The 14457-nt window shown below is 41.0% G+C and overlaps 1 protein-coding gene across 1 annotated transcript; it reads left to right on the top strand.

The window, feature by feature from the left end:
* The first annotated feature begins 11214 nt into the window (after window positions 1-11214).
* Window positions 11215-13428, top strand: LOC115422487 (zinc finger BED domain-containing protein 4-like). The gene is made up of 5 exons (XM_030138835.1): window positions 11215-11284; window positions 11663-12141; window positions 12584-12698; window positions 12784-12966; window positions 13061-13428. Exons 1-5 carry the CDS (start codon window positions 11215-11217, stop codon window positions 13426-13428), a joined length of 1215 nt encoding a protein of 404 aa, XP_029994695.1.
* Window positions 13429-14457: the final 1029 nt, after the last annotated feature.

Here is a 14457-nt window from a genome sequence, read left to right as displayed (position 1 = left end):
ATGGTAGCACTAAATTCCCACTCTACATCAGGGGTCACCAGCCCTGATCCTCGATATCTACTATCCTGCATGCTTTAGATGTATCCCACTTCCAACACACCTGATTAAAATGATAAGCCTATCATCAAGCTCTGCAGAAGCCTGATAATGACCGTCAGGTGTGTTGGAAGAGGGAAACATCTAAAACATGCAGGATAGTAGATCTCGAGGACCAGGGTTGGTGACCCCTGCTCTACATACTGTCTTGGTGGCCAATGTCCACAAAAACAGCCTGTGCACTTACAACAAACCTTCTAGGTGCTCCTTCTTCAAAGCTGTGAAAACTCATTGCTTCCTTTCTAAATGAAACAAGATTGATTGATAGATTATAATAGGTAGCCTCGGTATACTATAGTGTGCATAGCACTTTATAGCTGTTCGTTATTTATCTTTTTTTTTCCCAGAATATCTCCTGTCCCCACTACAGTCTGGTAGGTGGTGGTAAATGTACCTTTCAGTTGGCTGTCAACCGCCATTGAAAGCAAAAGAAGAAGAAGAAGGCAGTGGCACTCGGTTTTACAGTGGGAATCGTGAAAGTGGGTTGTATACTGGATGGAAGTTTGAGAGACGACAAAACTGTGGAAAGAACAATGGTTCAACAATTGTCTAGTGTGCACCCAAGTCTACTGTGATGACTGTCCAACAGTTAATAAGAGGGAAACAGAACAAACGGACGGGAGACTGAGGAAATGGACAAACAGCTAATGAGTGTGTGTATGTGTGAGCGTAGGAGTTTTCCCGTGGTACCTGATAGGGCTCCTCTGTCACACTAAAACCAAGTTTATGCAGAGGGAGTTTTTTGTAAAAATGGAAATGAAAAATAAGCCATTTCGAAAAATCATTGTATTAGTGTAGACTAGAGTTGCAGCTATTGATTATTTTTGTAATCGATGAATGCAGGGGTTCCCAAAGTGGGGTATGCATACCCCCAGGGGTACATGGAAGAAGCCCAGGGGGTACTTGAAACTTTTTTGGAAAAATACATTATATAAGTTATCATGTACCGAATAGGCAAGGCAAGGCAGATTTATTTGTATAGCACAATTCATACACATGGCAATTCACAGTGCTTTACAAAAATGGAAAAGAGACAGGTTAAAAACACACAATTACAATTAAAACATAATCAATAAAACATAAATAATAATCAATTAAAACAAAGTAAAAGAGAAGAGTGTAGATAGAACCTTTTCAGTTGTTATGCACGGCTGAACAGAGCTGTTTTCAGCCTGGACTTAAACACTGTCACAGTAGAGGCCTGTCTCACATCGTCAGGAAGACTGTTCCAGAGTTTAGCTGCATAGAACTGAAATGCAGCTTCACCCTGTTTAGTCCTGACTCTGGGCACAAGCAGGAGACCAGTCTCTGAGGTTCTCAGGGTCCGAGATGGTTCATATGGGACCAACATGTCACAGATGTACTTTGGTGCTAGACCATGGAGAGACTTATAAACAAGCAGAGCTGTTTTAAAGTCTATTCTCTGAGCCACAGGAAGCCAGTGCAGAGATCTGAGCACAGGACTGATATGGTCGTACTTCCTGGTTCTAGTCAGGACTCGAGCAGCAGCGTACTGGATGTACTGCAGCTGTCTTACAGCTCATTTAGAGAGTCCAGTGAGAAGTAGTAGTAGTAGTCTAACCTGCTAGAGATAAATGCATGGAAAAGTCTCTCTTAGTCTGGTTTAGACAGTAAACCTTTGATTCTGGCAATGTTTTTGAGATGGTAAAAGGCTGATGATGTTATTGATTTAATGTGGCTGTTAAAGTTTAGGTCTGAGTCCATTATTACCCCTAGATTTCTAACCTGGTTTTTAGCTTTTAGAGTAACAGATTCCAGATGACTGATGACACTTACTCTGAGTTTTTGTGGGCGGAAGACAATGACTTCAGTCTTGTCTGAATATAGCTGGAGAAAGTTATTTTGCATCCACACAGTGATCTGTTGGAGGCAGTCACAGAGTGAGTCCACAGGACCATGTTCACCCGCTGTCAGCAAGATGTAAATCTGAGTGTCGTCTGCATAGTTATGGTAGGAAACATTATTACTGTGTATTAACTGGCCCAAGGGCAACATGTAAAGATTGAACAAGAGGGGTCCCAGGATAGACCCCTGGGGGACCCCACAGGTCACTGCCATTTGGTTTGATACACATTTTCCGATTTGAACAAAATACTCCCTGTCCTCAATGTAGGATGTGAGCCATTTCAGGGCAGGACCAGAGATACCTACCCAGTCCTCTAGCCTCTGTAACAGGATCACATGATCAACTGTATCAAATGCAGCACTCAGATCCAGCAGGACTAAGACTGCTACTTTACCTTTGTCTATGTTCAGACGGATGTCATTTGTCACTTTGATCAGAGCAGTCTCAGTGCTGTGATGGGGCCTGAAACCTGACTGGAAATCTTCAAAGCAGTTGTTCGATAGAAGAAAGTCACAGAGCTGTTGGTAAACAACTCTCTCAAGGACTTTACCTAAAAACAGCAGATTTGATATGGGCCGATAGTTGTTCAGTACTGCTGCATCAAGACTACTCTTCTTTAGGAGAGGCCTAATGACAGCAGTTTTCAAGGCCCTGGGAAATTTTCCAGATTGTAATGAAATATTAACTAAGTGAGTGAGCTGGGGTAGCAAACTGCTCAGCACAGATTTTAGAAATCTAGTGGGTAACTCATCGAGGCAACATGTGGCTGAACTCAGACTAGAGATGGTCTCTTGGACTGTTTTGTCAGTGACAGGTGTGAAATGTGTCAGCTCTAGGTGTCTGGAAGGCTGCAGTGGTAACTGTGTTGTGGGCCCCCAGCGCTGGGGTAGGGGGTACAAAATAAACTAGAAAAGCAATCGGAGAGTGCAGACCTCCACCAAGGTAGATCAGTGCCGCCGCCCCCCCCCCCGATCACCACCAAAATGTAATCATTTGTTCCTTGTGCCAGTATCAACATTTCCTGAAATTTTCATCCAAATCTGTCCGTAAGTTTTTGAGTTATCTTGCACATGGACAGACAGACAGACAAACCAACGCCGGCAAAAACATAACCTCCTTGGTGGAGGTAATTAATCATGAGAATTAATGCTGAAATATAAAACACAATAAATACATTCATATAATAGTTATATTGTCAATCATCTTGTTTAAGCTTTGGTAATATTTTAAGAACATTTCTATTTCATATTATTCAAAATGAGTTTATTTGAGTAGCTAAATAATTATGTTTTGTTAATGAAAGGTTCATTTATTAATTAATGACCAATTTATTTATTTATTTATTTTTTATCAACGAAAGAGGGCACTTTTCAGTTAATAATTTGCACACAAAATTTACTTTAAAAAATTGTTATTTTTTATATATAACAGTTAAATATATGTTGTTTGTTTACAAAGTTTTGAAAATATATACAGACACCTTTGGCACAGGAACAAATTTTGCCTAGTCTTTTTCAATCAAAAATGCTGAAGCAAGAGTTGGAGGTACTTGGCTAAAAAGTATATTTCAGGGGGTACTCCACTGTAAAACATTTGAGAACCACTGGATTAATATATCAAATATTTTCTTTCATTTAATTAAATTATACTTTGAATAGTAAAAATGTGGTAAAGACATGTCTGAAATTACAAACAACTTGCCCTTTATTCCAGAACCAGCTGAAACAACAGCAGTATAAAAGCATATATACAACTAGACTTGCATGCATTTCCTGAAGGAAATGTAACCCATGTGCTTGCCTCTTGCTGGATCAGTGGACTTGTGCGATGTAAAAGCAAGAAATATCTCCCATTCACTTCCTATGTGAATCTGTGTGTCAGTGTTATGTGGACTGACGTCACCACAGACTTTCTGTAGACCTGTATTCAGATGAGAAGCCCCTCCCACAGTCTGTGTCAGGCTGTTAAAGCAGTGTTTAAATACGCTTCTTTAATTTAATATTTCCATGTGTATGTGATCCCAGGTGAGCTCATTCATTTCATATAGAGAATTTATGGGAAGTTTTTCAGCTTTATTATATTTATGTTTGTGTATTTATTTGTATAGCATTCATCATTTATTATTGCAATTTATTTTTAATTTTACTGTATCTGTATTAGTGTATCTTTATTTGTGGAGCCTTAATTATCTTAATTGACTGCACCTGTGCCACACAGACCTCATGTGCTGTTACCATGACAATGAGCAGTGCAAGCACTGAGGAGACAGACACAAGCACACTCATCTATGACTGAAACAGCTCCCGAACAGCTGCTAATTATGGGAAAACCGTAAATGATAGGTGAAAACTAACATAATCGTGAACAGCAGAAAGACCTGGGGAACACAAAGATGTGGTTTTTTTGTCCATACTATGAGAAATGACTGAGTTACGACAGTGTAAAAACAGTCCACTCACCAGGAGCAGAATGATCCGTTAAACACTGATTTGTACTGCTTTGAATAGGAGCTGAGGAGGAATTTGCCCCGAAACTACTGCGTGCCATTTCACTTTAGAAAGAGCTAGGTCTTCAAACATGGGTTCATATGAAGCCCAGGAACTGTGGCTACATTTGTGGAAAAGATCATTCACCTCCTATTTATCGTTTGGCCGGGAAGGCGAGTTGTTCAGAAAATTTTCAGGTGAATTTTTGCTGCTCCTCCACTCTAGGTGATGACATCACCCACTCTAGCAGATCAGATTTTCACTGAACCCAGGGGTTTTTGAAGACTCACTTATTGAAAACTGTCAACCTCATCCTCATACCACAGACATTTTTGGAGAGATGACAAAAATGCCTGCATTTTAAAGTTTAAATGAAGTCTGTAGGTGAAAGTATGGCAAAGCAGTAGTGGTCAGAAAACAGACAACTTCTTTGTCGCTGCCATTGAAAATTAATGGGTTTTTTTTCACATTTTTGTGCAAAAACCATAAGTGATATCTTTACCATGTGACCACAGAGATAATCTTTGGGCCAAGCTGAACATTTTTGTGTTGACAGAATAATTTTAGCATGAATCGTTTGGGAATGGTAGCCACTTCAAAATGGCCCAATTCATTTCGGATGGAGAAATTTGAGGGGTTTTTCGCAATTTTAACAAAATCCGTGCATCAGAATGTCAAGCCATATACACAGCACATCTTTCAAGACCAGGCTGCACATTTTTGTAATAATATGTATTGGTCTATTTCCAACGATCTGGGCCGCATTAATTGGCAAAATTTTGTCCAGAAGATGAGGAGTAACTAGACAATTTCCACACGTGGAAATCGTGACAGGGGCTCGGAGCTCTGGGGGGGGGGCACGACATCGGTTCCATTCCAAGGTCGTACACGACAACAGGTCCCGCTCACCATTGTAAGGTTGTGTCTACGTCCAGGCCGAGGTGGTGCACAGCCGAGGCAAATTTCCAGGACCACTAGTTGGCGCAATGAATTGGATTCAATATCACTGTGTCATTTTGCTTGAGGTGAGAGCAACATCAACCAGGTCAAGTTTGGTGGTGATCGGACCAAAAATGACAAGAGTTACCGTGCGGGACTACTAGGTGGCACTGTGGGCCAGATTCAGTATTTTGTTCAGAGCGGGAGCAACATTAACAACATCAAGTTTGGTTGTGATTGGACAAAAAATGACAGCGTTACCGTGGGGGATCACTAGGTGGTAGTATCAGTCAGATTTAGTATCATTTCATTTAAGGCTGGACTAACATTAACCAGGTCAAATTTGGTGCTGATCAGACCAAAAATGACTGAGTTACTGTGGGGGACCACTAGGTGGCAGTGCTAAGCCAGATTCAGTATTATTTCATTCAGGGAAGTACTAACATCAACCAGGTCAAGTTTGGTGGAGATCGGACAAAAAATGACTGAGTTACCATGCGGGACCACTAGGTGGCACTGTGGGCCAGATTCAGTATTTTGTTCAGAGCGGGAGCAACATTAACCACATCAAGTTTGGTCCTGATCGGACAAAAAATGACAGAGTTACCGTGCAGGACAACTAGGTGGAAGTGCTCAGCAAGATTCAGTATTATTTCATTCAGGGAAGTACTAACATCGACCAGGTCAAGTTTGGTGGAGATCGGACAAAAAATGACTGAGTTACCATGGGGGACCACTAGGTGGCAGTATGAGCCTGATTTAGTATCATTTCATTCAAGGCTGGACTAACATCGACCAGGTCAAGTTTGGTGGAGATCGGAGAAAAAATGACAGAGTTACTGTGGGGGACCCCTAGGTGGCACTGTGGGCCAGATTCAGGCCTATGGCCCCGAGCCCCTAATAATATTTGAAAGAGGCGCAAGCAACAACAATAGGTGCTCAGGCCTATGGCCCCGAGCCCCTAATATGTGAAAGAGGCGCAAGCAACAACAATAGGTGCTTGGGCCTATGGCCCCAAGCCCCTGAAAATAATAATATGTGAAAGAGGCACAAGCAACAACAATAGGTGCTTGGGCCTATGGCCCCAAGCCCCTAATAATAATATGTGAAAGAGGCGCAAGCAACAACAATAGGTGCTTGGGCCTATGGCCCCGAGCCCCTAATAATATGTGAAAGAGGTGCGAGCAACAACAATAGGTGCTCGGGCCTATGGCCCCGAGCCCCTAATATGTGAAAGAGGCGCAACCAACAACAATAGGTGCTTGGGCCTATGGCCCCGAACCTCTAATGAGCGGAAGAACAATAGGTGCTCATGGCTTCGGTGCTCGTGTCGATGCCTGAGCCCCTAATAATAATAATTTTAAACAGAAGCAACAACAGTAGGTGCTCAGGCCTATGGCCCGGAGCCCCTAATAATAATATGTGACTGAAAGATACGCGAGCAACAACAATAGGTGCTGGGGCCTATGGCCCCGAACACCTAACTAGACAATTTTCACACACGGAAATCGTAAGAGGAGCTTGGGGGTCAGGGGGGCATGTCGGTTACCAAAGACTTCATGGTCGGAGGGGAATTATGTGTTCTGAACTCCCATTTACTTTATGTGGACAATCTGTGTGTTAAAGTTTGGCGTCTGACGAATGACACTATTAGCTGATGCTGATCACCTGACACCTGAGCTTCAGCTGTCTGTGTTCTATACTCTGTCTGCAGATGAGAATTGAAGAGCTGTGTCTGTGTGAGTATGAGAGAGAATCAGTTTGAATCAGTTTATTCTATCAGTAATAGGAGAAGTAGAAGTAGTAGAGGCAGTAGTAGTGGTAGTAGAAGAAGTAGTTGTAGTAGTAGTAGTATTTTTAGTAGTAGTCGTATAAGTAGTAGTATTAGTAGTAATAGTAGTAGTAGTAATAGTAGTAGTAGTAGTAGTAGTAGTAGAAGTAGCAGTAGTAATAGTAGTAGTTGTAGTAATAGTAGAAGTAGAAGTAGTAGTAGTAGTAGAAGTACTAGTAGTAGTAATTGTAGTAATAGTAGAAGTAGTAGTAGTAGTATTAGTAGTAGTAGAAGTAGTAGTAGTAGCAGCAGTATTCTCACACACACACAGCGTTGCTATGGACTCTACAGGGTTGGTATGGGAGGAGAAACATGACAGATTGATTAGGTTTATTGGACACCCCTGGGACACAGAGCACAGGGGCCATTACCACAAAGACGATGAGTGCAGCTCAGAGCGACACAGACAAAGTTGGAGCAGAAATCAGCCTCTGAGAGGTGCCAGAGCAGCTCCCAAACAACTGCTAATTATGGGAAAACCGTAAAAGATAGGCAAAAACTGAAATGACTGTGAGTGTCAGACAGACCTGGGGAACAAACAGATGTAGGTTTTTTTCCCTGTACTGTGAGAAATGACTGAGTTAGGGCAGTGTAATAACAGTCAAGTGACCAGGACAACAAAAAATCCATTACAATGGGGAGTGAATGGCCGAAAAGCAAGTATATGCCTCCAAACTACTGCCTGTCATTTCACTTTAAAAAGAGCTAGGTCTTCAAACATGGGTTCATATGAAGCCCAGGAACCGTGGCTACATATTTGGAAAAGATCATTCACCTGCGATGTATTGTTTGGCCGGGAGGACAAGTTATTCAGAGAATTTTCAGTTGAATTTTCGCTGCTCTTACACTCTAGCGTTATGACATCACACACTCTGAGGAAATTTGGACAATTTTTGCTCAGTCCAGGGGTTTTTGAAGACTCACTTATTGAAAACCGTAAATCCCATCCTCATACCACATACATTCAGCGGAGAGGATGAAAATGCCTGCGTTTTAAAGTTTAAATGAAGTCTGTAGGTCAAAGTATGGCGAAGTTGTAGCGACCGGAAAAAAGTGGACTTTTCTGGCTGATTTTTTCCTCTCCCCATTCATTTCTATGGGACTTTTTTGGCATGTTTTTCACGAATAGCTCTGCGAAAAATTCACAAATCTCTACGAACAGTACGCAGCACACTATTCCCGATGAAACTGCACATTTTGATGTATAATTTGCAGGGGTCTTCACAACGCCCTAGGCCCTATTAATCGGCGAAAATATAGCAGAAGATGAAAAATATGTTTAAACGTGCGGAAGAACAATAGGTGGTCGTGGCTTCGCCACGAGCACCTCTCTCCCATTTCTTTGCAATGGGGGAGAGGTGCTCGTGTTGATGCCCGAGCCCCTAATAATAAGTCGTAATAATAAATATGACCAACAATAGTCCCCTGTGCCTTGCATTGCAAGCACATGGGGAAATATGTATAGATGTAAACAACAACAAAGTCAAATGATATCTACAAACAATATGTGCACTGCACTCTTCAACATAACATAAGATGGAAGTAATTATACAACTTTGTGCTGATCCTGCTGTCATGTGCATCACAACAAGTATGTGTGAGAAACACAAGTGGAACCAATGTTTAACGGCAGTGAAATTAAGGAAACAAAGCTTTGATTCAGGAAAACTGTAACTGAATATTTTTCTTAATCATATCAAGTCGATTAATCATTTCAGCTCTAGTGCAGACATAACATAAATATAAACCTTAAACCATATGAATGATGATATGCTGAAAGGTAGGTTTTGTCTACAAACACAATCAAGCACTGCATCTTAAATAAGAAATATTTTGTATCTTTAATTAAATCTGGATGATGTACATAATGGTGGTGAAAGGACAAACTATGGATAGTATGGAATGTCCTTGTCTCATGCCTTTCCACCAAGTTTCATGAAAATTGGTGCAGGACTTTTTGTCTCTCTCTCCTTCTCATAGACAAATGTGGGTCATCACTGTGTCTAATATAGAATAGTGTTTATGTCATGTTCACGTTTTGCACTTCACTTATTTTAATTTCATTTGCATTCAATGTTTAATACGATATGCAGCAGCTTAGTCTCCCCATGGAAATCTTTGGGGTTTCCTTCATATCTCCTCCATCTGTGGCCTTGTGCATGGCTCTTCTCCAGACCTCTGCTTCCCACCCTGCAGCACATGAGCCCCACTACTACTCTTTCTCTCTCCTCTTCTTCCTTCCCTGTCCTGTCCAGTGGCCCTTGTCAAGTGTGTGTTTGTGTGCCTCTCTCTGAAGGGCCAATGTGTTAGTGCCAGATGACCTGAAGCCACTCATGACCAGTGGTCCACAGCTAAAACAGAGGACCCCACTCCCCATCCCCCACCCCCACTATTCCCTCCTCATCCTCTCATTCTCTCACCCTCTTCACTCTCCTCTCATCACCATCTGTTCTTTTGTTATCTTTAATCTGGTCCTTCCTCTTTCTTTTTAAAAAGTCATGTGATGTTAACTTGACCTTTGTTGCTTTAATAGTAAGAAGAATGCAGTGTAATTTACCCTTTTAGAAAATCATAGCTAAGAAAACACATTATTCTCACTGCCAGACACATGAGATGTAGCTCTGCACTGAGCTGAATGGGGAATTTAAAAAATGGAATATTTCAAATTCAAATAAAGGTTTTTCCCTTTTCACAGCTGTTTGAAATTTTGTCATTTATTAAGCATCAGATGAATATTATAGATATGCCTGTAATTGGGGTCTTCTGAGCGCTAAGAAAACCTCAGTCCATTTAAAAGTACTCTGCTTTAACCTTAAAGCTAGAAAATTTCTATGACTGATCTAAAAAAGTCAACTCTTGCAACTTACACCGTGACAAAATAAAATAAATTGCTCCAGCGCTGGTCTATATTTGAAGTGTCTTTGTAATTTCTTACTTTATACTCATAGAATCAATAGAGAATGTTATTTCATCTCAGAATCAGATTCTGCAATAAATATTGCAAATAATACTTAGTGACACAGCAAGCAACCAATTTTGTTTTCATTTGAAAGAAGAATTTTTGTCTATGAAAAGCATGAAAAATGCCTAAATTGCATCAGTTAAGATGAGTTTTTCCTTTCTTGTGTAACAAAAAGTGGTGCGGTGGTTAGCACTGTCGCTTCACAGAAAGAAGGTACTGGGTTGCTTTCTGTGTGAGGTTTGCATGTTCTGCATGGGTTCTCTGGGTTCTCTGCCTTCCTCCCACTGGCATACACCGCAATAGGCTAATTGGTCAGTCTAAATCTGCTGTAGGTAGTGATGGTCGTTTTGAAACGGGCTTGCAACACCCGTTCGAAGTCTCGAAGCGCATGCGCTTCGAAGCTGTGCTTCGAAACGCAAGTCAAAACACCGGTCACGTGACCCAAGTGTTTCATGAACTGCGTGATGTCACCCAAACTGTTCATGAACCACTGCTGTTTCAAAGGCGTTTCACTAGAGGGCTCTCGTCTCGAAACCTAAGTTTGATTGACAGTGTTTTCAACGAACCACACAGTCAAACGCTGTTTCAACCTACTTCCACAAAGTTTAAAAGAGATGCTGATGGTTTGCCAGTTGTGGGTTTGTGACAGAGATGTTTTTTGACAGTGAGATATTGAGATTTGAGAGACTTAGAGACTTTGATTTAATTGTTAGATAGTTAGTTTGTGCAGATAGTTGAGATCACAATTTAGATTTATATAATCACACTGACACATAGCAAAGCTTAGTTCCATAAAAAACACACAGCATCATACTATAGGCAATTTGCTAGGTAAGTTAGGTAAGACTAGATTAGATTTGTAGGATTTAGAATCTAGATGGATGTTCCAGTAAGCAAGAGACGTCGTTCTGTAGCTTGGGAACATTTCCAGTTGGAAACCCCTAACAAAGTGAGATGTAGGATTTGTGCTAAGCAGCTGGCTTATTGCAATAATACATCCACTATGATCCACCATTTGACAAGAGTTCATAAAATGGAGGATGAAGAAAATGCTGCTCCCCCCAGTTTTGCAGGTGCCACTTCTGTTGGCACATCTGGCCAAGGTATGTATAGTATATAATACACAATGCACACTATGATAATATTATAAAGTGAACACCCTCATTTAGTCCAAAGCACAACTCAGTTTAGTTCAAGTATTAGCCAATATGTCTTGAAATCTTTTAAACCTTAAGAAGCCATATATATATATATATATATATATATATATATATACACATACACACATAAATATATATATACATATACATGTATGTGTGTGTATATATATATATGTGTGTGTGTGTGTGTGTGTGTATATATATATATATATATATATATATATATATATATATATATATATATATATGTATATATATAGCATATAAGTGAATGCTATGCTTGCATAATGCGGTGAAAGGTTAATTTGTTGCTTCCTATAGCCAGACAAAATAGTTTGGATGAGTCTCCGGTGAAGATGGTGGTGAAGGATTTGCTGCCCATTTGTGCTGTGGAGGATGAAGGCTTCAGGGCCTTTGTCCATGACCTGGACCCAAACTATGTCCTCCCAACAAGGAAGGCTGTGGCTGCAATGATCACTGAGCTGTATGACAGGACCAAGGAGAAAATCAAGGAAGATCTTAACAAGGCAGATGCTGTTTGTCTTACCACTGATATGTGGTCTTCCATTAACATGGATGGCTACCTTGGGGTGACGGGTCACTTTGTGACACCAGACTCAAAGCTGGCTACTGTTTTACTGGGAGTGAGCGGCTTTGAGCAGTCTCATACAGCTCAACACATAGCGGAGGCCCAAAGGCTCCTGATGGCAAATTGGGGGATCACAGGAAAGGTGCACTGCATGGTGACTGACAATGCAGCTAACATGAAGCTGAGTGTCCAGCTCCTCAACCTCCGGCATGTGTCTTGCTTTGCACACACCCTAAATCTTGTAGTTAAAAAAGCCTTGGACCAAACACCCCCCATCAATGAGATAAGGGAAAAAAGCAGGAAAGTGGTGGGGTTGTTTAGGTCCAGCTGCAAAGCTAAAGACAGACTCTCTGAAATGCAACAGCAGATGGGCCGACCAACCCTTAAATTAATACAGGAGGTGGACACAAGATGGAACAGCACCTTTGACATGTTTCAAAGACTATGATCAGAGAGAGCCTGTGGGGGCGGCTCTCGCCAACTTAGAGAATGATGTCTCTCCTCCGTCCTGTGCAGAATATGAAACGATTCATGAGGCACTGTTTCTGTTGCAGTCTTTTAAAGCAGCAACAACTGGTACGTAATTCAAGTTTATTGTATTTATTTGTATTTACTAAGATGAAACTAATGTATCTTTTCTTATTCTAACACAGCTGTCAGAGGAGAAGAGAGTGTCAGCATCAAAAGTCATTCCTCTATATCGGATGCTGCAGCACAACCTGTTTGAAAAATTGAGGCACTCAAAGCAGCCAGCAACTCAGCAATTGGGTAAGAAACTCTAATAATAATTGTAACAATTGTAATGATACTCAATAGACTATTTTGATGTCAATATGTTTATTGATATGAACAGGCACATTCTTGAAGGATGGACTGCAGGCAAGGTGTGGTCAATATGAAATTGTCCGACCACTGGCAACATTACTGGATCCACGATTCAAAAACCTGGGTTTTGGCAACCCAGCAAAAGCACAGGAAGCAGAAAAGCAGCTGATACTGGAGTGTGCCACTTTGATCCAGCCTGCTGAAACATCTGGTGGGACTTTAAAATCTTGTATATTTTGTCAGCTTTCACTGTTAACACTTTTATTTAACAATGATAATAATGATAATTATTATTGTTACTTTAGATCCCCAAATCGCACCTTCATCATCATCCACAGCAGACAACAGTCTCTGGGACATGTTTGACCAAAAAGTGAAGAACAAAACCACCACACGCAGCATCACAGCAGACGCAACAATTGAAGTTGGAAAATATCTTCAAGAGCCCTTCATTCCCCGATCTGCAGATCCTCTTGCATATTGGAAGGAAAGGGCAGTGGTCTTTCCACATCTGCATAAACTTTCAAATAAATTCCTTTGCATTCCTGCGACAAGTGTACCATGTGAAAGAGTTTTTTCCAAAGCTGGAGAGGTGATAACGAAGAAAAGAAATCGGTTGCACCCCTCCACTGCAGAAAAAATAATCTTCTTAAATAAAAACCTTGAAATCTAAGTAATGCATATTTCCATGTGTTCATTTTGTTTTAATTTCATTTCATTTATTCATTTAGCACATATCAGTACATCAGTGGTGCAGGGATGGAACAAAGCCCAATGGGCTTGTACAGGAGTTCCACCCTTAACAGAAATTACAGTCAACTTAGATTAAAAAGGCTAACAAATAAACTTTGAAAAATCAGGAGACAAAGTACAAAATATAGCATTACTAAACAGTAATATACAGTGTAAACAAAATTCATAATTCAAGATACGCAAGATATATGGATGAAGAAGAAGCAAATAAAGTAGTAAGGCAGTGGAGAGGGCAGGAAGTGACTAGCTGTGCAGTAGATGTTTTTTTGAGCTGCTTTTTAAAGAGTGAGAGGGACGTTAAAGATGTAGGTAAACTGTCCCAGAGCATCGGACCTCTGTATGACAGGTTGAGTTGATTATGTGAAGTGCAGGTTAAAGGTGGATATAGATTTTTATTGTTACTGTGTCTAGTTCTGTGTGAGTGTATTTTAGTAACACAAATGAATTTGACACACATGTACCCACACACAAACTTTATTACAAACCATGTCAGATCAGGACGTGTTTTGTTGAGCCACTGTGAAGTACAAAAACATCACCACCAGAGGTCGCTGTGGAGAAGTGTTTCGAACAGTGGTTCAGAGCCTCGAAGCATTTGTTTCAAGGGCTTCGTTGTTTCATGAGGCTTCGTTTTGCCCATCACTAGCTGTAGGTGTGAATGGTTGCTCAAAATGATGAACTGGCAACACATCCAGAGTGTAGCTGGGATAGGCTGCAGATCCCCCATGACCCTCTTAAGGACTAAACAATTTGGAAAATGGATGAATGTGTCAGATTCTGCTTTGCTGCTGTCCTCTCCTTCACCTTGCCACACCTCGTCAGCCACAAGCAGTTCCACCTGTTGCTCCCATCTGTGCCTAATCAGCTGGCCAGTGTATCAGTAGCTTTGGTCCACTCACTCATTGCCAGATTGTCTTCATAGCGTACATGACTCTCCAGCATTTGTACT

The sequence above is a fragment of the Sphaeramia orbicularis genome, chromosome 7 (assembly GCF_902148855.1).
Source record: "Sphaeramia orbicularis chromosome 7, fSphaOr1.1, whole genome shotgun sequence".
NCBI lineage: Eukaryota > Metazoa > Chordata > Actinopteri > Kurtiformes > Apogonidae > Sphaeramia > Sphaeramia orbicularis.
Note: the sequence above shows the minus strand (reverse complement) of the source record. Positions and strands in the feature narration are given on the sequence as shown.